The 25,151-nt window shown below is 49.7% G+C and overlaps 1 protein-coding gene across 2 annotated transcripts in view; it reads left to right on the forward strand.

The window, feature by feature from the left end:
* Positions 1-25,151, forward strand: part of ppp2r5d (protein phosphatase 2, regulatory subunit B', delta) — a 219,395-nt gene that overhangs the window by 181,691 nt on the left and 12,553 nt on the right. For both annotated transcript variants that reach the window (XM_067977160.1, XM_067977157.1), the window contains exons 9-13: positions 6,202-6,310; positions 13,795-13,848; positions 19,385-19,555; positions 20,260-20,387; positions 22,689-22,790. In XM_067977160.1, the coding sequence (XP_067833261.1) occupies positions 6,202-6,310; positions 13,795-13,848; positions 19,385-19,555; positions 20,260-20,387; positions 22,689-22,790 (564 nt within the window). The remainder of the gene's footprint in view (positions 1-6,201; positions 6,311-13,794; positions 13,849-19,384; positions 19,556-20,259; positions 20,388-22,688; positions 22,791-25,151) is intronic.

Below are 25,151 nucleotides of genomic sequence, written 5' to 3' on the forward strand. Positions count from 1 at the left end.
CTCCAACAAGAGAGAGTCTAACCATCTCCCCTTGACATTAAACGGCATTACCATTGCCGAACCCCCCACCATCAACAATCCGGGGGTCGCCAATGATCATAAACTTAACTGGACCAGCCACATAAATACTGTGGCTACAAGAGCAGGTCAGAGGCTGGGTAATCTGCGACAAGTGACTCACCTCCTGACTCCCCAAAGCCTTTCCACCATCTACAAGACACAAGTCAGGAGTGTGATGCAATACTTTCCACTTGCCTGGATGAGTGCAGCTCCAACAACACTCAAGAAGCTCGACACTATTCAGGACAAAGCAGCCCGCTTGATTGGCACCCCATCCACCACCCTAAACATTCACTCCCTTCACCACCGGCGCACTGTGGCTGCAGTGTGTACCATCCACAGGATGCACTGCAGCAACTCGCCAAGGCTTGTTCGACAACACCTCCCAATCCCGCGACCTCTACCACCTAGAAGGACAAGAGCAGCAGGCACATGGGAACAACACCACTTGCACGTTCCCCTCCAAGTCACACACCATCCCGACTTGGAAATATATCGCCGTTCCTTCATTGTCGCTGGGTCAAAATCCTGGAACTCCCCACCTAACAGCACTGTGGGAGAACCTTCACCACACGGACTGCAGCGGTTCAAGAAGGCTGCTCACCATCACCTTTTCAAGGGAAATTAGGGATGGGCAATAAACGCTGGGCTTGCCAGCGCCGCCCACATCCCATGAACAAATAAAAATAAACACGACCTTCCCGTAACAAATCCATGCTGACTGTCCTTGATTAATCCATGTCTTTCTAAATGACTATTTATGCTGTCCCTCAGAATTGATTCCAATAATTTGCCCACCACAGAGGTTAGACTAACTGGCTTATAATTACTCAGTCGATCTCTTTCTCCCTTTTTTGTACAATGGTACAACATTAGCAGTCCTCCAATCCTCTAGCACCATGCCTGTAGCCAGGGTGGATCGGAAAATGATGGTCAGAGCCTCCACTATTTCCTCCATTGTTTCTCTTAACAGCCTGGGATACATTTTATCCGGCCCTGGTGATTTATCTGCTATCAAAGAAGCTAATCCCCTTAATACTTCCTCTCTCACTGTTTTTCCCATCCAATATTTCACACTCCTCCTTAACTGCAATGTCTGCATCATCCCTCTCCTTTGTGCAGACAGACGCAAAGTATTCATTAAGAACCATACCCACATCTTCCGCCTCCACACACAGGTTACCTTTTTGGTTTGTAATAGGCCCTACTTTTTCCTCATTTATCCTCTTGCTCTTCATGCATTTATAAAACATCTTAGGGTTTTCCTGTCAAGTACACTGAGTCAGTTTTTAATCTGGGTAGAACTAGTCACCTAGAAGACGGTCCTAAGAAGCTTCACAGAAGCATAAGGGAAAAAATATGATTCTTGGGAGACTTCTTTAAGAACTATACCTGTGCAATAAATAGTTTAAAATCGCAATAGAGAGGGTGCAGAAGAGATTTACTAGAATGATTCCAGGGATGAGGGACTTTAGTTATGTGGATAGACTGGAGAAGCTGGGGCTGTTCTCCTTGGAACAGAGATGGTTGCGAGGAGATTTGATCGAGGTATTCAAAATCATGAAGGGTCTAGACAAAGTGGACAGAGAGAAACTGTTCCCATTGGTGGAAGGGTCAAGAACCAGAGGACATAGATTTAAGGTGATTGGCAAAAGAACCAAAGACCAAAAAATCACAGAAACAAACCGACCGGAGGAGATTTTAACCCCCTCCTCCCCAAATTTAAATTTTAATTCAACGGTCGCGCGTTGCAATCGCTTCAAACCGCCGTTCATCAGTGAGGAAAAACTTCTTTACACAGCGAGTGGTTAGGATCTGGAACGCACTGCCTGAGGGGGTGGTGGAGGCAGATTCAATCATGGCCTTCAAAAGGGAACGAGATAAGTACTTGAAAGGAAAAAATTTGCAGGGCTACAGGGATAGGGCGAGGGAGTGGGACTCGCTGGATTGCTCTTGCATAGAACCGGCACGGACTCGATGGGCCGAATGGCCTTGTTCCATGCTGTAACCTTTCTATGATTCTCTCTCTCATTGGCTCTCTCCTCAATATCCTGCGCCCAGGGAGTTGAGTCGACCTCTTCTTTGGGTCCTCAATTTTGCTTTGTAACTGACCACCAGGGGCAGGCCACTTTGACCCTCCCCGAGGCCGTGGCCTCTCTCCAACCGTATCCTGTGACTTTTGGAAGACTTTACGTTCCCTGAGCCCCTGACTGGACCACAGACCACAGCCAGACGTTCCCTGAGCCCCTGACTGGACCACAGACCACAGCCAGACGTTCCCTGAGCCCCTGACTGGACCTCAGACCACAGCCAGACGTTCCCTGAGCCCCTGACTTGGACCTCAGACCACAGCCAGACGTTCCCTGAGCCCCTGACTTGGACCTCAGACCACAGCCAGACGTTCCCTGAGCCCCTGACTGGACCTCAGACCACAGCCAGACGTTCCCTGAGCCCCTGACTGGACCACAGACCACAGCCAGACGTTCCCTGAGCCCCTGACTGGACCACAGACCACAGCCAGACGTTCCCTGAGCCCCTGACTTGGACCTCAGACCACAGCCAGACGTTCCCTGAGCCCCTGACTGGACCTCAGACCACAGCCAGACGTTCCCTGAGCCCCTGACTGGACCACAGACCACAGCCAGACGTTCCCTGAGCCCCTGACTGGACCACAGACCACAGCCAGACGTTCCCTGAGCCCCTGACTTGGACCTCAGACCACAGCCAGACGTTCCCTGAGCCCCTGACTGGACCTCAGACCACAGCCAGACGTTCCCTGAGCCCCTGACTGGACCACAGACCACAGCCAGACGTTCCCTGAGCCCCTGACTGGACCACAGACCACAGCCAGACGTTCCCTGAGCCCCTGACTGGACCTCAGACCACAGCCAGACGTTCCCTGAGCCCCTGACTTGGACCTCAGACCACAGCCAGACGTTCCCTGAGCCCCTGACTGGACCTCAGACCACAGCCAGACGTTCCCTGAGCCCCTGACTGGACCACAGACCACAGCCAGACGTTCCCTGAGCCCCTGACTGGACCACAGACCACAGCCAGACGTTCCCTGAGCCCCTGACTTGGACCTCAGACCACAGCCAGACGTTCCCTGAGCCCCTGACTGGACCTCAGACCACAGCCAGACGTTCCCTGAGCCCCTGACTGGACCACAGACCACAGCCAGACGTTCCCTGAGCCCCTGACTGGACCACAGACCACAGCCAGACGTTCCCTGAGCCCCTGACTGGACCACAGACCACAGCCAGACGTTCCCTGAGCCCCTGACTGGACCTCAGACCACAGCCAGACGTTCCCTGAGCCCCTGACTGGACCACAGACCACAGCCAGACGTTCCCTGAGCCCCTGACTTGGACCTCAGACCACTGCAGAATTCTAACAAAGTTGTAAGGCTTGCTCCTCTGCTCCTCTTGCTCTCCAGTAAAGGAATGCTATTAGAAAGGGTAGGGCTGTCATCCAGGGAAAGGGTGATTTACGGTAGGCCTGTGTTCCACCCCTCCATGTGCAGTGTGTTGGAGCATTAGTGAGAGTGACCCTCAACACAAAGAAGTGTCTGGGGATTGGAGACCATCACATAACGTCAGTGAGTAATACTGCCCTGTGACCCTCTCCAGCCCTATGGAAAGCACCTCGTATCTGCTTGGCATCTTTCCTGACTGCAGGAGCGAGAGCGGCAGCTCAACCGCAGTGGGGAATAACTTATGGAAGACGGTAACTAAGGATGAGGATTGACTGTGAAGTGCCTTGCCCTTTGTCTTCTGTTTTTTACTGTATTGAATTAGAAAGTGTTGACTTGTCAAGTGGCGAAGATGTTGATCAAGTAGGGACTTCCCCTGTACATGTTCTAACCCAGCGTTGGTAGGGGTGCACAGTACAGGGGTACAGCAGTATTTGGGAGAGGTTTTGTTTTAAAACAGTTGTCCCCCAGACATTAAACCCATTGAACTTGAGGCAGGCTCTTGTTCAAAGGCTGTTACCAAAGACTCTTCTGAATTTGCTACTAGGGCGGCTTGTTTCCCTCACTGAGCAGCAGCCGGGTTCCTTCTCTTCTCTCCCCTCCCCTCCCCCTTGTCTTGGAGAAAGGAGAGTACGGTTCAGTACTTGCTCTTCAGTACTGCAGCTAAGTGCCAAAGTCTAGTCATCGAGTATCAGTAGGTTATTCAACCATGAGAAGGGATACACTAGCTGAGCCCGACCGTGTCCGCGCGCGCGCGCGTCGCTGAGCCCGACCGTGTCCGCGCGCGCGCGCGTCGCTGAGCCCGACCGTGTCCGCGCGCGCGCGCGCGTCGCTGAGCCCGACCGTGTCCGCGCGCGTCGCTGAGCCCGACCGTGTCCGCGCGCGTCGCTGAGCCCGACCGTGTCCGCGCGCGTCGCTGAGCCCGACCGTGTCCGCGCGCGTCGCTGAGCCCGACCGTGTCCGCGCGCGTCGCTGAGCCCGACCGTGTCCGCGCGCGTCGCTGAGCCCGACCGTGTCCGCGCGCGTCGCTGAGCCCGACCGTGTCCGCGCGCGTCGCTGAGCCCGACCGTGTCCGCGCGCGTCGCTGAGCCCGACCGTGTCCGCGCGCGTCGCTGAGCCCGACCGCGTCCGCGCGCGCGCGCGCGTCGCTGAGCCCGACCGCGCCCGCGCGCGCGCGCGCTCGCTGAGCCCGACCGCGCCCGCGCGCGCTTTCCAGTGGTGGTAGCGGGGAGGAGGCACTAGGTCATAATTGGGCACTATTCCTGGATGGTTATTTTCCTCAGTCTAACTTGGGTGTGCTGCAGCCAAATACTGCCCCAGATGAGACCAGCTAACTCTGCATTCCCCTGATAGCACAGTTGAGACTGGTTTCTGCCTTGTAAAAGCAAGAACTTGCAGTCAGATAGAGTGCCTTTCATGTCCTCGGGACATCACAAAGCATTTCACAGACATCAAATAACTTTTTTAATTGAAGTCGCTGTTTTGTTGACAAATGCTGCAGCCGTTTTGTACATAGCGTGATCCCATAAATAGCTCTGAGATAATCTATCTTTAGTGATCTGTTAGCCAGGACACCGGGAGAACTCTCCTGCTCTTCGTATAGTGCCAAAGATTTTTACATCCACTTTAACAGGCAGTCATCCGAAAGACGGCACCTTCAACAGTGCAGCATGCCCTCAGTATTGCACTGAAGTGTCAGCCTGGATTATGTGTTCAAATCCCTTGAGTGAATGGTAGATATGATCATGTGTCCTATCACTCGGGCACAAGTGTCTGCTGTCCGTCATTATTGTAAACATTTGTACCAAATCCATTTACTGAACAAAGTGGGACTGTTCTGGGTTTTTTTTGTTGGGGGAGGTTGCAGTATCTCCTTTCATCACCGTAGGAAAATATAGTGCGTAAACCGAGGACTATGTGAAGGCTCCCTGTTGGTAAATGTACACAGCTGCGTTATGCTGAGCTGCACAGACCAGAAATATCCCAGGTTCAAGCCTTGCTGAGCTAGCAATGGGGGGAGGGCAGGAGTCCTGCTCAGTACCTCCTACTGGAATGTGCACAGGTGAAGATGAGATCAGGTTGGCTGTGAATATCCTACTGACACTTGCTGGGCTCATATGGCGCACAGCTACTTGGGCAAGGCAGCGGAGGTGCTGCTGACAATCGTGAATGAGAGTCAGCACCTTTAGGAGAAGGCGGCAATGAAAGTTACCGTGTGGAACACCAAAAGGAAAGTTTAAACTTCTTCACCTGGTTATTTGTGAGGTCTTTAATCATGATTTCTGTGCCCTGTTTATATATTGACGTGATGTGGTAAGTGTAACATGTTTGGCAGGAACAGGTGACTTTGGACCTATGGTTCCCAAAGCTCTCCAACACTTTTTTTCCTTACCTGTCTGGGCCTGTTATTAGACTGATTAATAGAGATTGATCGCTATGATTAGTCACCAACTGCATTATCATTGTATCATGCAACTACCAGGATGGTAGAAGGTGAACTAGATGGACCGTGGTCTTTTTTTCATCCAGCAATTCTATGTTTTACAAAAGAGCTCAGAATATTACTGTAATGTCAAACTCAAAGTGAATGATTTATAGGCAGCGCTGTTTTGAACATTCCAGTAAATTATTGAGGGTTTAATTTCTCTGCACTCTCTTTCCTTGTCCAGTATAATCAATGGGTTTGCATTACCTCTGAAAGAAGAGCATAAAATGTTCCTGATCAGAGTATTACTGCCATTGCACAAGGTGAAGAGTCTCAGTGTCTACCACCCACAGGTAAGGAATGTTTCACCTTTACACTCTCTTCCAATAGGGACTCAGTCCTGCGGCACTTGCTTTAATATTATGGAACTGCATCCAAGGACTGGTTTGTGATTTTGGGTCGACTGGGAACTCTCCCAATGATTTGGGGGAGGGGTGTCCATAAAGCTGGAAATGCTGGAGAAACTCTTTGCTGAAGGGGGGGGGGTGGGGTTTGATACTTCGAGCCGGGAATGTGGGGTTCTCAACAGGATTGTCTCTACGGTGCTTTTGTTGTTTCAGCCAACCCTTTTTTATAAAGACACATTGAACTCGCTGCAAGTGGGTACCAGTGTCTGGTGAGTAGTTTTTAGACTTTCACTGACTGGAACCTAAGTAATGTCTTGCCTGCCGCACTCCAGGTTTTTTCTAAAGCAGCAGTAATGAACAGTCTTGGGCCCCACATTCTTCATCTAGCTGCTATGTGATTCTGAGGGCATGTCCTCTCCTTTTGGCTTAGTGCCTCACCTCAACTTTGTGCTGTTACTTATTAACTATCTGAGTTTGGCACGTCACTCCCTGCATGTATATGTCGGTAGAGGCAGGGTTCTACTTTTAGTTCCTTTCATAAAACTCACTGGAAAAATTAACTCTGGCCATTGAATCAGCTCCCAGTTAATGTGACTTTTGACTTTTTTTGTACATTCATGGGATGTGGGCATCGTTGGCAAGGCCAGCATTTATTGCCCATCCCTAATTGCCCTTGAGAAGGTGGTGGTGAGCCGCCGCCTTGAACCGCTGCAGTCCGTGTGGTGAAGGTTCTCCCACAGTGCTGTTAGGAAGGGAGTTCCAGGATTTTGACCCAGCGACGATGAAGGAACGGCGATATATTTCCAAGTCAGGATGTTGTGTGACTTGGAGGGGAACGTGCAGGTGGTACTGCTCCCATGTGCCTGCTGTCCTTGTCCTTCTCGGTGGTAGAGGTCGTGGGTTTGGGAGGTGCTGTCGAAGAAGCCTTGGTGAGTTGCTGCAGTGCATCCTGTGGATGGTACACACTGAAGCCACGTTGCGCCGGTGGTGAAGGGAGTGAATGTTTAAGGTGGTGGATGGGGTGCCAGTCAAGTGGGCTGCTTTGTCCTGGATGGTGTCGAGCTTCTTGAGTGTTGTTGGAGCTGCACTCATCCAAGCAAGTGGAGAGTATTCCATCACACTCCTGACTTGTGCCTTGTAGATGGTGGCGTCAGTATAGTTAGGGGAATAGACACTGTTCTCTGCAGTCACGAGCATGAGTCCCGAAGGCTATGTTGCCTACCCGGTGCCAGAGTTAAGGACGTCTCCTCGGGCTGGAGAAGAACTTGGAGGGGGAGGATTCAATTATCGTGGCCCACGTAGGTACTAACGACATAGGTGGGACTAAGAAAAAGGTTCTGCCAGGAGAATTTGAGCGGCTAGGGACTAAATTAAAAAGCAAAACCACAAAGATAATAATCTCTGGATTATTACCTGAGCCACGAGCAAATTGGCACAGGGCCAATAGGATCAGGGAGATGAACGTGTGGCTCAAAGGTTGGTGTGGGAGAAGTGGGTTTCGATTCGTGGGGAACTGGCACAGTATTGGGGAAAGAGAGAGCTGTTCCGTTGGGATGGACTACACCTGAACCATGCTGGGACCAGAGTTCCAGCGAATCGAATAACTGGGGAGGTAGATAGGGCTTTAAACTAAATAAGCAGGGGGAGGGTCCCAGTGGAGAGAAATCTACAATGCTAAAGAGAAAAGACAAGGAAGCAGTGCAGGGAAGTGATTGGGGTAAGGGTAACCAGATCGTGTCAGGAAGGGACAGAGCGTACAAACAAAAGAGTGCACTAACAAATAGGGTCCGGGTAAGAAAAAATGGTAATAAGACAAATAGGGCCATAGTACAAAAAGTGTTAAGATGTCTAAAAATGTTAAAAAGACAAATCTAAAGGCAGTGTATCTGAATGCACAAAGCATTCATAATAAGGTAGATGAATTAACAGCGCAAATAGATGTAAACGGATATGATATAATTGCGATTACGGGGACATGGCTGCAGGGTGACCAAGGCTGAGAGCTGAATATCCAAGGGCATTCGATATTTAGGAAGGACAGGCAAAAAGGAAAAGGAGGTGGGGGTGGCATTGTTAGTAAAGGATGAAATCAGAGCAATAGTGAGAAAGGATATTGGCTCAGAAAGTCAAAGTGTAGAATCAGTCTGGGTGGAGTTGAGAAGCACCAAGGGGCAGAAAACACTGGTGGGAGTTGTCTATAGGCCTCCAAACAGTAGTGGTAATGTCAGGGATGGGATCAAACAGGAAATTAGAGATGCATGTAACAAGGGTACTACAGTAATCATGGGTGACTTTAATCTACATATAGACTGGCCAAACCAAATTAGCAGTAATACTGTGGAGGATGAATTCCTGGAATGTGTACGAGATGGTTTTTTAGACCAGTACGTTGAGCCAACCAGGGAACAGGCTATCCTAGATTGGGTACTGTGCAATGAGAAGGGGTTAATTAATAATCTTGTTGATGCAGGGTCCTTTAGGGAAGAGTGACTATAACATGATAGAATTCTTCATTAAGATGGAAAGTGAAGTCATCCAATCCGAAACTAGGGTCCTAAATCTAAACAAAGGAAACAATGAAGGTATGAGGAGTGAGTTGGCTATGATAGATTGGGAAGCTTCATTAAAAGGCATGACGGTGGATAGGCAATGGCTAACATTTAAGGAACGAATGCATGAATTGCAACAATTATACATGCCTTTGTGGTGCAAAAACACAAAAGGAAAAGCAGCCCAACCATGGCTGACAAAAGAAATGAAGGATAGTATTAGATCCAAAGAGGAGTCATATAAAGTTGCCAGAAAAAGTAGCAAGCCTGAGGTCTGGGAGCAGTTTAGAATTCAGCAAAAAAGGACCAAGAGATTGATTTCAGAGGGGAAAAATAGAGTGAGAGTAAACTTGCAAGGAACATAAATGTGGACTGTAAAAGCTTCTACAAGTATGTAAAAAGAGAAAGATTAGTGAAGACAAATGTAGGTCCCTTACAGTCAAACAAGAGAATTTATAATGGGGAACAAGGAAATGGCAGAGCAATTAAACAAATACTTTGGTTCTGTCTTCACAGAAGAGGACACAAATAACTTCCCAGAAATGCTAGGGAACCAAGGGACTAGTGAGAAGGAGGAATTAAAGGAAATTAGTATTAGTAAAAAAAAATAGTGCTAGAGAAATTAATGGGACTGAAAGCCAATAAATCCCCAGGACCTGATAATCTGCATCCCAGAGTACTAAAAGAAGTAGCCATGGAAATAGTGGATGCATTGGTTGTCATCTTCCAAAATTCTATAGATTATGGAACAGTTCCTGCAGATTGGAGGGTGACAAATGTAACCCCACTATTTAAAAAAGGATGGAGAGAAAACAGGGAACTACAGACCAGTTAGCCTAACATCAGTAGTAGGGAAAATGCTAGAGCCTATTATAAAGGATGTGATAACAGGACACTTAGAAAATCAATGTGATTAGACAGTCAACATGAAAGGGAAATCGTGTTTGACAAATCTACTGGAGGTTTTTGAGGATGTAACTGGTAGAAATAGATAAGGGAGAACCAGTGGATGTGGTTTATTTGGATTTTCAGAAGGCCTTTGATAAAGTCCCACACAAGAGGTTAGTGTGCAAAATTAAAGCACATGGGATTGGGAGGAATATACTGGCATGGATTGCAAATTGGTTAACAGACAGGAAACAGAAGGAATAAATGGGTCTTTTTCGGGGTGGCAGGCAGTGACTAATGGGGTACCGCAGGGATCAGTGCTTGGACCCCAGCTATTCACTGTATATATCAATGATTTGGATGAGGGAACCAAATGTAATATTTCCACATTTGCTGACGACACAAAACTAGGTGGGATTGTGAGTTGTGAGGAGGATGCAAAGACGCTTCAAGGCAATTTAGACAAGTTGAGTGAATGGGCAAATACATGGCAGATGCAGTATAACGTGGATAAATGTGAAGTTATCCACTTCAGAAGGAAAAACAGAAAGGCAGAGTATTATTTAAATGGTGATAGATTGGGAAATGTTGATATACAAAGGGACCTGGGTGTCCTTGTACACCAGTCACTGAAAGCAAACATGCAGGTGCAGCAAGCAGTCATGGAGGCAAACGGTATGTTGGCCTTCATTGCAAGAGGATGTGAGTACAGGAGCAAGGATGTCTTACTGCAGTTATACAGGGCCTTGGGGAGACCACATCTGGAGTATTGTGTGCAGTTTTGGTCCCCTCACCCAAGAAAGGATATACTTGCCACAGAGGGAGTGCAGCGAAGGTTCATCAGACTGATGCCTGGGATGGCAGGACTGTAGTTTGAGCAGAGATAGGGTTGACTCGGCCTGTATTCACTAGAGTTTGGAAGAATGAGAGGAGATCTCATTGAAACGTATACAATTCTGATGGGGCTAGACAGACTGGATGCAGGGAGGATGTTTCCCCTGGCTGGGGAGGTCCAGAACGAAGGGTCACAGTCTCACGATACGGGGTAGGACATTTAGGAATGAGATGAGGAGAAATTTCTTCACTCAGAGGGTGGTAAACCTGTGGAATTCTCTACCACAGAAGGCTGTTGAGGCCAAGTCACTAACTGTTTAAGAAGGAGCTAGATATGATTTCTAGACACAAAAGGCATCAAGGGGTATGGGGAGAGAGCGGGAATATGGTGTTGAGATAGAGGATCAGCCATGATCATATTGAATGGCCTACTCCCGCTCCTATTTTCTATGTTTCTATGAAAGGCTTTGGGGAGTCAGGAGGTGAGTCACTCGCTGCAGAATACCCAGCCTCTGACCTGCTCTTGTAGCCACAGTATTTATGTGGCTGGTCCAGTTAAGTTTCTGGTCAATGGTGACCCCCAGGATGTTGATGGTGGGGGATTTGGCAATGGTAATGCCATTGAATGTCAAGGGGAGATGGTTAGACTCTCTCTGTTGGAGATGGTCATTGTCTGGCACGAATGTTACTTGCCACTTATCATCCCAAGCCTGGATGTTGTCCAGGTCTTGCTGCATGCAGGCACGGACTGCTTCATTATCTGACTCTTGACTCTCACTCTTCCAGTGAAACTGCCATTCAATTCTTCTGTTTAATAAAAAAAAATACAGAATGTTGGAAATAAGCAGCAAGTCTGTTGAGATCTGTAGAGAGTGGGATGGGTCTGTGTTTCGAGTTGTCATCCTTCAGAGGGACCTTGACCCAAAACATTGGCCTTTTCTCTCCTTTCAGATGCTGTCGGACCTGCTGTGTATTTCCAGCATTTCCTGCCTCTGATTCCCAAGATTTACAGTCTTCCTCGGCCTGTTCTGTCAGTTTTGCTCAAACGTTCTGCTCTCTCGCGCCTTCAGTATTTAAGGTGGGATGTCACCTGTTGGGTTGGGGGAAGGGAGAGTGACTGTTTGTCTCACCGTTTTGTCGGCTGTCAGTCTGCTTTGTCACCCTGCTTCTCCATAACTAAGAAATGGTTATGGGCAAGTTCTGAAAATCCTGCAACAGACCCCGTTTCCTTGAGTTTGGTATCAATCGGATAAAAGTTAATGATAGCTACATCCCTTCCTGGTGGCAGGATTTAGTGTATCAGACAGTGAGGGTGGGGCCCTTTACAGGATTACACAAAAACGCTGCTTTTGTTGTCACGCGCAACCTTGTAGTATAAATGTGAAATTGAACTCTGCAAATTACTGTCAGTGAAAGTCTGCAAACCACAGGCTAGTAAGTTGGGACATTAATGGGAATTTTAAAATAAGTTGGTGTCTCGGGTTACATGTCACCAGAGGGCGGGCGGGCACGGGGGCCTCCCTGTCCCAGGGCGGGCGGGCACGGGGCCCTCCCTGTCCCAGGGCACTGCTGCTCTTGATTCGCTGCTGCCAATTGTGTGATGGTCCGGCTCCCCAGATATTTTGCCCTCCCCCTCCCGCAGGAGTTGCGGGACGCTCTGACTCCCTGTGGGGAGGGGGGCAGGTCACTGACTCCCCGCGGGGGCAGGGGTACCGACTTTCTGACTCCCCGCGGGGGCGGGGGTACGGACTCTCTGGCTCCCCCGAGGGGGCGGGGGTACGGACTCTCTGGCTCCCCCGAGGAGGCGGGGGTACGGACTCTCTGGCTCCCCCGAGGGGGCGGGGGTACGGACTCTCTGGCTCCCCCGAGGGGGCGGGGGTACGGACTCTCTGGCTCCCCCGAGGGGGCGGGGGTACGGACTCTCCGGCTCCCCCGAGGGGGCGGGGGTACGGACTCTCCGGCTCCCCGCGGGGGCGGGGGTCCCGACTCTCCGACTCCCCGCGGGGGCGGGGGTCCCGACTCTCCGACTCCCCGCGGGGGCGGGGGTCCCGACTCTCCGACTCCCCGCGGGGGCGGGGGTCCCGACTCTCCGACTCCCCGCGGGGGCGGGGGTCCCGACTCTCCGACTCCCCGCGGGGGCGGGGGTCCCGACTCTCCGACTCCCCGCGGGGGCGGGGGTCCCGACTCTCCGACTCCCCGCGGGGGCGGGGGTCCCGACTCTCCGACTGCCCGCGGGGGCGGGGGTCCCGACTCTCCGACTCCCCGCGGGGGCGGGGGTCCCGACTCTCCGACTCCCCGCGGGGGCGGGGGTCCCGACTCTCCGACTGCCCGCGGGGGCGGGGGTCCCGACTCTCCGACTGCCCGCGGGGGCGGGGGTCCCGACTCTCCGACTGCCCGCGGGGGCGGGGGTCCCGACTCTCCGACTGCCCGCGGGGGCGGGGGTCCCGACTCTCCGACTGCCCGCGGGGGCGGGGGTCCCGACTCTCTGACTCCCCGCGGGGGAGGGGGTCCCGACTCTCCGACTCCCCGCGGGGGCGGGGGTCCCGACTCTCCGACTGCCCGCGGGGGCGTGGGTCCCGACTCTCCGACTCCCCGCGGGGGCGGGGGTCCCGACTCTCCGACTCCTTGCGGGGGAGGGGGTCCCGACTCTCCGACTCCCCGCGGGGGAGGGGGTCCCGACTCTCCGACTCCCCGCGGGGGCGGGGGTCCCGACTCTCCGACTCCCCGCGGGGGCGGGGGTCCCGACTCTCCGACTCCTTGCGGGGGAGGGGGTCCCGACTCTCCGACTCCCCGCGGGGGAGGGGGTCCCGACTCTCCGACTCCCCGCGGGGGCGGGGGTCCCGACTCTCCGACTCCTTGCGGGGGAGGGGGTCCCGACTCTCCGACTCCTTGCGGGGGCGGGGGTCCCGACTCTCCGACTCCCCGCGGGGGAGCTCTCTGAGTCCAACGCCCCGGTTTCATTCAGGAACCTTGAATCCAGCTGATGTGGCCATCTTCCATCCAATCGGTCCAGGCTGGATTTGAAGCCAGTTCCCAGAGTGAGCAGCTGGTGACTTATGCACTGCGCCACTCAGCCTTCGAGGTGTTTATTGTAGCTTTCAGCTGGGAGGTGGGAAATGTGTGCACTTAAGGGCCACTGTCTCATTTCTGTCTCTGCAGCTGGCCTACTGTGTGGTGCAGTTCCTGGAGAAAGACAGCAGTCTTACTGAGCCGGTGAGTACACTGTGACCAATGCAATCTTTAAGGCCTCAGATGACTCTTTATTTTGCTGTTTTTCTTGTTTGTTGAATATATTCCCCCCTCCCCATACTGACTGGGTGATCTTGTCCCACATGTTCAGATCTGAATGAACCCACTTCTCCATTTTTCCCTCCACATATGACCCCCTGCACCCTTAGGATTTGGAGTTTGGTAAACACCACCTTGCTGACAGTTGAAAGAAAATCTTCCCAATGTTTTTCCTTTTCCAATATTCTCTTTTTCCCCTACCCCCTTTCTGTTGATTTCACAAGTATCTCCCTGGTATCTTGGACTAGTTATTAATTCAGGAGCCCAGACTGAATGTTGGGGTGGGGAGTGGAGAGAGACATCAGCCTCCACCCACCTGTAATTACCATTACTCTGGCATAAAGGTACCTCCATATTGGGGAGTTTGAGGTGCTGGAAGAGAGTGTGGGTTGATTTTTATCATCAAACTGTGTGGGTGCTCACTGACTGAGGGTACCTACTGATACACTGCTGACTGTGATGGGTGCTCACTGACGGTGGGTACCTACTGATACACTGCTGACTGTGATGGGTGCTCACTGACGGTGGGTACCTACTGATACACTGCTGACTGTGATGGGTGCTCACTGACGGTGGGTACCTGCTGATACACTGCTGACTGTGATGGGTGCTCACTGACGGTGGGTACCTGCTGATACACTGCTGACTGTGATGGGTGCTCACTGACGGAGGGTACCTGCTGATACACTGCTGACTGTGATGGGTGCTCACTGACGGTGGGTACCTGCTGATACACTGCTGACTGTGATGGGTGCTCACTGACGGTGGGTACCTGCTGATACACTGCTGACTGTGATGGGTGCTCACTGACGGTGGGTACCTGCTGATACACTGCTGACTGTGATGGGTGCTCACTGATGGAGGGTACCTGCTGATACACTGCTGACTGTGATGGGTACTCACTGATGGAGGGTACCTACTGATACACTGCTGACTGTGATGGGTGCTCACTGATGGAGGGTACCTACTGATACACTGCTGACTGTGATGGGTACTCACTGATGGAGGGTACCTACTGATACACTGCTGACTGTGATGGGTGCTCACTGATGGAGGGTACCTACTGATACACTGCTGACTGTGATGGGTACTCACTGACGGTGGGTACCTGCTGATACACTGCTGACTGTGATGGGTGCTCACTGACGGTGGGTACCTACTGATACACTGCTGACTGTGATGGGTGCCCACTGAAGGAGGGTACCTACTGATACACTGCTGACTGTGATGGGTGCTCACTGACGGTGGGTACCTGCTGATACACTGCTGACTGTGATGGGTGCTCACTGACCGTTGGTACCTACTGATACACTGCTGACTGTGATGGGTGCTCACTGATGGAGGGTACCTACTGATACACTGCTGACTGTGATGGGTACTCACTGATGGAGGGTACCTACTGATACACTGCTGACTGTGATGGGTGCTCACTGACGGTGGGTACCTGCTGATACACTGCTGACTGTGATGGGTACTCACTGACGGTGGGTACCTACTGATACACTGCTGACTGTGATGGGTGCTCACTGATGGAGGGTGCCTGCTGATACACTGCTGACTGTGATGGGTACTCACTGATGGAGGGTACCTGCTGATACACTGCTGACTGTGATGGGTGCTCACTGACGGTGGGTACCTACTGATACACTGCTGACTGTGATGGGTGCTCACTGACGGTGGGTACCTGCTGATACACTGCTGACTGTGATGGGTGCTCACTGACCGTTGGTACCTACTGATACACTGCTGACTGTGATGGGTGCTCACTGACAGTGGGTACCTACTGATACACTGCTGACTGTGATGGGTGCTCACTGACCGTTGGTACCTACTGATACACTGCTGACTGTGATGGGTGCTCACTGACAGTGGGTACCTACTGATACACTGCTGACTGTGATGGGTGCTCACTGATGGAGGGTGCCTGCTGATACACTGCTGACTGTGATGGGTGCTCACTGACGGTGGGTACCTGCTGATACACTGCTGACTGTGATGGGTGCTCACTGACTGAGGGTACCTGCTGATACACTGCTGACTGTGATGGGTGCTCACTGACTGAGGGTACCTGCTGATACACTGCTGACTGTGATGGGTACTCATTGACGGAGGGTAAGAAGGTGGCAGATGGGGTATAATGTGGGGGAAATGTGAGATTATTCACTTTGGTAGGAAGAATAGAAAAACAGAATATTTTTTAAATGGTGGGAAACTATTAAATGTTGGTGTTGAGAGAGACTTGGATGTTCTTGTACAAGAAACATAAAAAGTTAGCAGGCAGGTACAGCAGGCAATTAGGAAAGCAAATGGCATGTTGGCCTTTATTGCAAGGGGGTTGGAGTATAAGAGTAAGGAAATCTTACTACAGTTGTACAGGGCTTTGGTGAGACGTCACCTGGAGCACTGTGTACAGTTTTGGTCTCCTTACCTAAGGAAGGATATACTTACCTTAGAGGCGGTACAACGAAGATTCACGAGATTAATTCCTAGGATGAGAGGGTTGTCCTATGAGGAGAGGTTGAGTAGAATGGGCCTATACTCTCTGGAGTTTAGAAGAATGAGAGGTGATCTCATTGAAACATAAGATTCTGAGAGGGCTTGACAGGGTCGATTTTGAGAGGTTGTTTCTCCTGGCTGGAGAGTCTAGAACTAGGGGGCATAGTCTCAGGATAAGGGGTCGACCATTTGAGACTGTGATGAGGAGGAATTTCTTCACTCGGAAGGTTGTGAATCTTTGGAATTTTCTACCCCAGAGGGCTGTGGATGCTCAGTCGTTGAGTATATTCAGGCTGAGATAGGTTTTTGGACTCTAGGAATCAAGGAATATGGGGATCAGACGGGAAAGTGGAGTTGAGGTCGAAGATCAGCCGTGATCTTATAGAATGGCGGAGCAGGCTCGAGGGGCTGAATGGCCTGCTTCTCGTATTTCTTCTGTTCTTGTGTACCATTCTGTGCCTGATCAGGCAGGAAAAGTGTCCTGCTCCTGCTCCCAGTCCCCTGCCCGTACCCTCACCATGACTAACTTCAAAGGTCAGGCGAATCATTGTCAAAAATAATTCCTGTCCAATCCATGCATCTTCAGAATAAAACTCTCAACTCAAACGCGTGACATTGCAGAGCTGTATGGGAGGTTCAAGCCTTTGTGAGTTCTGGCAAAGGACTGCTATCCCGCCCTGTGTATGAACCTGATGCTGACCTACCTGCTGTCTATTTCCTGCATGTTCTCCTCTTAGATTCATTGTGTCATATAGCACAGAAGGAGGCCATTTGGTCCATCATGTCTGTGCTGGCTCTTTGAAAGAGCTATTCAGTTAGTCCCATTGCCCTGCTCTTTCCCCATCGCCCTGAAAATTGACTGACTAAGGAGGAAAGCTCCGAAAGCTTGTGATTTAAAATAAAGCTGTTGGACTATAACCTGGTGTTGTAAGACTCCTTACATTTAAAATTGTACCATTTAGTTTATATTGCTTCTCCTCATTCTTCCTACCAAAATGCATCAGTTCCCACTTTTCTCTGTTAAATTTCATCTGCCGTGTATCTGCCCATTTCACCAGTCTATGTACTCCTGAAGTCTGTTACTATCCTCCGCATTGTTTACTACATTTCCGAGATTCATGTCATCTGCAAACTTTGAAATTATACCATCTATACCCAAGTCCCGGTCATTAATATATATCAGAAAGAGCAGTGGTCCTAATACTGACCCCTGGGGAATACCACTGTATACTTCCCTCCAGTCTGAAAAACAACCCTTCACCACTACTCTCTGCTTTCTGTCCCCGAGCCAATTTTGTATCCACCCTGCCACTGTCCCTTTAATCCCACGGGCTTTAATTTTGCTAACATGTCTATTATGTGGTACTTTATCAAATGCCTTTTGAAAGTCCATATACACAACATCAACCGCACTACCCTCATCGACCCTCTGTTACTTCACCAAAGAATTTAATCAAGTTAGTCAAGCATGTTTTTCCTTTAATAAATTTGTGCTGGCTTTCATTTATAGAATCATCGAAAGGTTACAGCACGGAAGGAGGTCATTCGGCCCATTGAGTCCGTGCCGGCTCTATGCAAGAGCAATCCAGCTAGTCCCACTCCCCCGCCCTATCCCTGCAATTTTTTTTCCTTTCAAGTACTTATGCAGTTCCCTTTTGAAGGCCATGATTGAATCTGCCTCCACCGCCCCCTCGGGCAGTGCATTCCAGACCCTAATCCCTCGCTGTGTTTATTTTTAAAAAAAAGTTTTTCCTCTTGTCACCTTTGGTTCTTTTGCCAATCACCTTAAATCTCAGCCCTCTGGTTCTTGACCCTTCCGCCAATGGGAACGGTATCTCTCGATCTACTCTGTCTAAGCCGTCAGCAACCTAGGATGCATCCCATCTGGACCGCGTGACTTATCTACTTTTAAGTACAGCTAGCCTTTTAGTACCTCCTCTTTACCAGTTTTTAGCCCATCCAGTATCTCAACTATATCTTCCTTTACTGAGACTCTGACAGCTTCTTCTTCCTTGGTAAAGACAGATGCAAAATACTCATTTAGTATCTCGGCCATACCCTCTGCCTCCATGAATAGATCTCCTTTATGGTCCCTAATTGGCCCCACCCCTCCTTTTACTACCCGTTCACTGTTACACGTCTGTAGAAGACTTTTGGATTCCCTTTTATGTTGGCCGCCAGTCTATTCTCATACTCTCTCTTTACCCCTCTTATTTCCATTTTCACTTCCCCTCTGAACTTTCTACATTCTGCCTGGTTCCCACCTGTGATATCAACCTGACATCTGTCATATGCCCCTTTTTTCTGCTTCATCTTACTCTTTCTTTCTTTTGTCATCCAGGGAGCTCTGGCTTTAGTTGCCCTACCTTTCTCCCTCGTGGGAATGTACCTGGACTGTACCCGAACCATCTTATTAATGCATATTTTTCCAAGTGACCATTAATTTTGTCCCGGATTAATGTCTCTAAAAGTTTCCCCACCACCGACGTTAGGCAGACTGACCTGTAGTTGCCAGGTTTATCCCTTTCCCCTTTTTTGAGCGGGTATAACATTTGCAATCCTCCAGTCCTCTGGCACCACTCCCATACCTAAAGAGGATTGGAAGATTGTGGCCTGAGCCTCCGTAATCTCCGCCCGTACTTTTCTCAGTAACTTAGGATGCCTCCCATCTGGACCGGGTGACCTTTTTAGTACCTCGTCTTTATCTATTTTGATCTATCCAATATCTCCTCCTCCTTTTACTGTGACATTGGCAGCATCCTCTTCTTTCGTGAAGACAGATGCAAAGTACTCAATTAGTTCATCAGTCATGCCCTCTGCTTCCACAAGATGATTTCCTTTTTGGTCCCTAATCGGCCCCGCCCTTCCTTTGACTACCCTTTTACTATTTAAATGTTTATAAAAGACTTTGGGTTCCCTTTATATCCAGAGATGGCCTGTCATATTTGCTGTGTTCATGCCCCAGGTGATCGTAGGTTTGCTCAAGTTCTGGCCTAAAACGCACAGTCCAAAAGAAGTGATGTTTCTGAATGAACTGGAAGAAATTCTTGACGTCATTGAGCCCTCAGAGTTTGTGAAAGTAATGGAGCCACTTTTCGGACAGCTCGCTAAATGTGTTTCCAGTCCGCACTTTCAGGTAAACTCCCAGCATTTCCAGAAACTCTTCTGGTCTGGGATTTCCTTTCTGATGAGGGTGAAATGGCTTTTTTTTTTACTGCTGTTGGGTTTCTTTTACTCCCTTTTCTCTCTCCTATCTGCCCCCATCCCTGTCAGCTCAAGTGTCCTTTCCATTGCTGCTGTGAAACCAGGCACTGGTGAGTACTCAATTATGTGGTGATGATTCTACAGCTCTTCAATCCTACCCTGCGAGAGAGAGCCTGGCTGTAATCCAGAATACAGTGTGAGGGGATTGTTGGTCTGACCCAGCACCATCCTGCAGGCTGCTCCTTTCTTTGTCCTTCCTCATGACTAGACTGCCGTTTAGCTGAAACGCTTGATTTAGAAATCGCAGTAACCCATTACCTGTTAAGAGAAGTCCTGTGCGTGATGAGGAGAAATTTTTTTCTCTGAGGGTCGTGATTCTGTGGCACTCCCTTCCCCAGAGAGCGGTGGAGGCAGGGTTATTGAATATTTTTAATGCTGAGTTAGATAGATTCCTGATTAACAAGGGAGTCAAAGTTATAGTCGGTAGACGGGAAAGTAGGGTTGAGGTCACAATCGGATCAGCCATGATCTTATCAAATGGGAGAGCAGGCTTGAGGAGCAGAATGGCCTAGTCCTACGTTCGTAAATGTTTACCATAAATCCTTTATTATACTGATGTTAGCTGTCCTGTTTCAGGTGGCAGAGAGAGCTCTGTATTATTGGAACAACGAGTATATCATGAGTTTGATCAGCGATAATGCTGCCCGGATCCTCCCTATAATGTTCCCTGCACTCTACAAAAACTCCAAAAGTCACTGGAACAAGTAAGTCTATCTTCATTACCTGTTCTGCACCAGGGTCAGTGGTTTCATGTGTAAGTCATTCAGGGGGACACCGTGCCTAACCCCCCCACCACTTCTCCTGAACTGGGAGCGTAAGCTTTTTTTTTATTCGTTCACGGGATGTGGGCGTCGCTGGCAAGGCCGGCATTTATTGCCCATCCCTAATTGCCCTCGAGAAGGTGGTGGTGAGCCGCCTTCTTGAACCGCTGCAGTCCGTGTGGTGACGGTTCTCCCACAGTGCTGTTAGGAAGGGAGTTCCAGGATTTTGACCCAGCGACAATGAAGGAACGGCGATATATTTCCAAGTCGGGATGGTGTGTGACTTGGAGGGGAACGTGCAGGTGGTGTTGTTCCCATGCGCCTGCTGCTCTTGTCCTTCTAGGTGGTAGAGGTCGCGGGTTTGGGAGGTGCTGTCGAAGAAGCCTTGGCGAGTTGCTGCAGTGCATCCTGTGGATGGTGCACACTGCAGCCACAGTGCGCCGGTGGTGAAGGGAGTGAATGTTTAGTGTGGTGGATGGGGTGCCAATCAAGCGGGCTGCTTTATCTTGGATGGTGTCGAGCTTCTTGAGTGTTGTTGGAGCTGCACTCATCCAGGCAAGTGGAGAGTATTCCATCACACTCCTGACTTGTGCCTTGTAGATGGTGGAAAGGCTTTGGGGAGTCAGGAGGTGAGTCACTCGCCGCAGAATACCCAGCCTCTGACCTGCTCTCATAGCCACAGTATTTATATGGCTGGTCCAGTTAAGTTTCTTGTCAATGGTGACCCCCAGGATGTTGATGGTGGGGGATTCGGCGATGGTAATGCCGTTGAATGTCAAGGGGAGGTGGTTAGACTCTCTCTTGTTGGAGATGGTCATTGCCTGGCACTTGTCTGGCGCGAATGTTACTTGCCACTTATGAGCCCAAGCCTGGGTGTTGTCCAGGTCTTGCTGCATGCGGGCACGGACTGCTTCATTATCTGAGGGGTTGCGAATGGAACTGAACACTGTGCAGTCATCAGCGAACATCCTCATTTCTGACCTTATGATGGAGGGAAGGTCATTGATGAAGCAGCTGAAGATGGTTGGGCCTAGGACACTGCCCTGAGGAACTCCTGCCTCAGAGTCGGCTCCACAGGTGCCCGCTGTTATTTGCTCATGTGGCTGCTCTTTATCTGAGCTGGGACGGTGAGTGTTAGCAGGCTATTTCACTGTGGAGGGTGTCACAGCTGTGCCCAATATTATCCTCCCCCGACATCCTACCCATACACTTTCCAGCAGGGTAGTTGGATGTTGAACAGGGCCGGACTGACTACTTCTCCTTGCCTCTGCTGGGCCTTTCCGCTCTGTGTAGTTCCATTACACGCTGCCTTTAACGACTGAGCCTTTGGGTTGGTCAGAATACATTCCTTATAGCTGATGTGTTTCTGTGTATTAAATCAGGAACTGTTCAAATGTGTGAGATCTTTGATAGAGTTGTATTTGTTTAGACCTCCAGTATGTGAAGTGGCTGTGTGATCTGAGGCTGTACTCTGCTCTCTCTTATCATTAACATCCATCCTCTTCCTTTTTATAGAGATTTTTTTAAAAAAAGATCTTCTACTGTAACATACATTGTAGTTGTATCCCAGTTTTCTTGAAAATACCTCTGTTGCCTTGTGGATGTCTAGTTCCTGTTGAGTTTATATTACGATGAGGGATGATGTTGAATCAACTTGAGTGAGCATTGAATATGCTGGACAATGCAAAGTGATAGTTTCGATGTTGACTTAAGTACCTAAAATACAGTTAAAATCCTGGTGAGCACAGTTTGTAGGGTGTAGGTGGACTCCTGATTTCTGTATCCAAGCTGTGTGTACCTTTTAGAAATCACCAAACAGCGGCTGTCTGCTTCACTGGGAAAAGGGATATGGAGCTTTGTTACCCATGGTTCACTCACACACTCACTGGTTCAGAGTGGTGTTGGTGTAAACCTCATACAGGCCACCCTGGTACACAGCCTGAAGAGACCAGCAAATGGGGAAGAGGAAAAACTCTACCTGTGCTATAATCCTTCACTGCTCACTTCTGAACTCATGCTGGTGTGTACGGGCTTCTGAAAACTTTGGGAGATTTAGTAACTGAGTACAATGGCCTGTGGTCATTTTCTCTGGTAAGCTGGTAAATAGTTAGGTGAATGTCCTCTCCAATGTTATTGCTGGTTAGAATGTCCGTAAAATATAGATTAATGTATATTGAAGAGAAATGAATTGTACCAAACATGCAGAAAGCTGTCCTAATGTTGAATTGTCTTATCCCTGTACAGGACAATCCATGGATTGATTTATAATGCATTGAAGCTATTTATGGAGATGAATCAGAAGCTGTTTGATGATTGCACTCAGCAGTACAAGGCAGAGAAACAGAAGTAAGGACATTTCATTGGATTTAAAGGGGCCCATTACTGTGCAGGAGACAGGAAGGGATTTACAATCGCAGGGACTGCTGATGTGAAGTATTTGCCAGTGGGGATTAAAGGGTCGCAGTTGAGAGCATAACGTGGATTCACCATCTGGCAGTGCCTTCCCCATCCTTGGCCATTGGGGGAGCAACATTTTTCATTTCTAATGGAGAAATTCGCTGTCCACCTTGGTAAAAAGGAATCTCTTGAGAGTTGTTTAACTGTCGTGGAATAAATTCTTGCAGCCTGTTCATCAGTCGAAACCAAGAAGCAGAACGTTAGTACCTTCAAATCAAAATCTGGCCTGACCAACATCATTGACTTCTTTGAGGATGTGACTTCCCCGAGTGGACTGTGGAAAGCCCTACGAAGTGGTATATTTCCCAAAGTGTTCAACCAGTTCCACATGAAAGGCTGCTTTCAACACTGGCGTTTCAGGGTGAAACTTTGAAATGAATTAGTACTAGCTGAAGTGTGGGAAAGACCAAGTACTCATTTGAGAAGTTATGTCCGAGTGGGGAGGGGTGCCCCAGGGATCAGTACTGGGACTAGGACTGTTCCTTGTTTGTATCGATGACTTAGATACAGAATCTCGGTCTAAATTCGTCTAATTTACAGATGGTACTAAACTAGGAAGGTCAGTCGAATCGAAGAAGGCAGCTTGGGAAATACAAAATAAGTTGGACAATATGTGTCAGATGGTGAAACAAAGGCACCTGAAATTTAAAGAAAGAGCAAAGCACTGCAGGTGCTGGAAACACTCAGCATGTCAGGCAGCATCTGTGGAGAGGAGAGAGAAGTTAATGTTTCAGGGACAAAGGGTCAGGTGTGGACCCTTTGTCAGAACTGGGGAAATGAAATTTAATGTGGGCAAGAGTGAGATACTCCACAGGAGAAGGAAGAATAGGTGAGGCATCCGCCCCATGGGAAATATTCAACTCGCTAAGAAATTGAGAGATTCAAGGATCTTGGTAGGGCTCAGTGTTTAATGTGTCCGACCACTACAGAGCAGCAGTCAACAAAGCAGATAGAATACTCGACTACAGCTGAAAGAGTTGGCGCAGTGTATGGTGTGCTCCTCGGATCACACCTCAAGTGTTTGTGTCTCTGGTCACCAAGGCAGACGTACTGGAGGCAGTGCAGAGATGAGCCCATGTGTCAAAGGTCTGAGTTATCAGGAAATACTGAAGAAACTTGGATGTTTCCCCATGAAAGTTGATGTCTAAGAAGTGATCTATTGAGGGGTGTAAGATAGTAGACAGTATTGATCAAGAAAATTACTCCATTTAAATTGTGAGTCGGATCTGGAACTGGTTAATGGTGAATTTTGGGCCAGTGTCACGAGTTCCTCGTCACGCAGATTGGTCAATACGTGCAATGGACATCTGGATAGAGTGGTAGAGGTGAAAGCCATGGAATCTGGGAAACTTGGATGCTGCAATAGGGGGTCTTTCTGGATAGACGAGCTAAGATGGGTCCAATGGCCTTCATGCATTTTTATCTGTGAATTAAACTTCTACCAGTCTATCTCAGATACTTGCAATGTGAGTTCACTTTTTCGGACCGGGAGTGCAGCAACTCTGAGACTACAAAGTTACTGGATCTTTTGTAACCTTTCACTGTTTTATATACATTTTTTATATATATTTATACGTACAGCCTCCCATTGCAGCAAAACCTAATGTATGAGAAGATTGCAGTTTTTAAAAGATGAAGATCACACCTATAGTGAGTAACTTTTTCGAGACTCATTGCTGCAGACGTCTCCACTCTGCCCAGTGCCAGACTGTGACTGAACTCCATTAATTACCTTTGCACCGCAGACGGATAACCCATCGAAATCTCTCAGCAGTCTCTGGCAGCACATACCCAATCTGATCTGGGTGGAGTTTGTCTTGGAGGCAGCACTATACGGGGTAGGGGGGGAGGGGAAGTTCATTTCGGTCATTCGTTAAAAATGGTATTTTTGAATTAGTTAAATAAGATCGGCTCTGTCGAGTTGTACTGGTCGGGTGGGTCGGGTGGCACGGCGAGGTCGATGGGCGTGGGTCGGGTGGCACGATGAGGTCGATGGGCATGGGTCGGGTGGCACTGCGAGGTCGATGGGCGTGGGTCGGGTGGCACGGCGAGGTCGATGGGCGTGGGTCGGGTGGCACGGCGAGGTCGTGGGCGTGGGTCGGGTGGCACGGCGAGGTCGATGGGCGTGGGTCGGGTGGCACGGCGAGGTCGATGGGTGTGGGTCGGGTGGCACGGCGAGGTCGATGGGCGTGGGTCGGGTGGCACGGCGAGGTCGATGGGTGTGGGTCGGGTGGCACGGCGAGGTCGATG

This window comes from Heptranchias perlo, unplaced genomic scaffold (genome assembly GCF_035084215.1).
Source record: "Heptranchias perlo isolate sHepPer1 unplaced genomic scaffold, sHepPer1.hap1 HAP1_SCAFFOLD_131, whole genome shotgun sequence".
Taxonomy (NCBI): Eukaryota; Metazoa; Chordata; class Chondrichthyes; order Hexanchiformes; family Hexanchidae; genus Heptranchias; species Heptranchias perlo.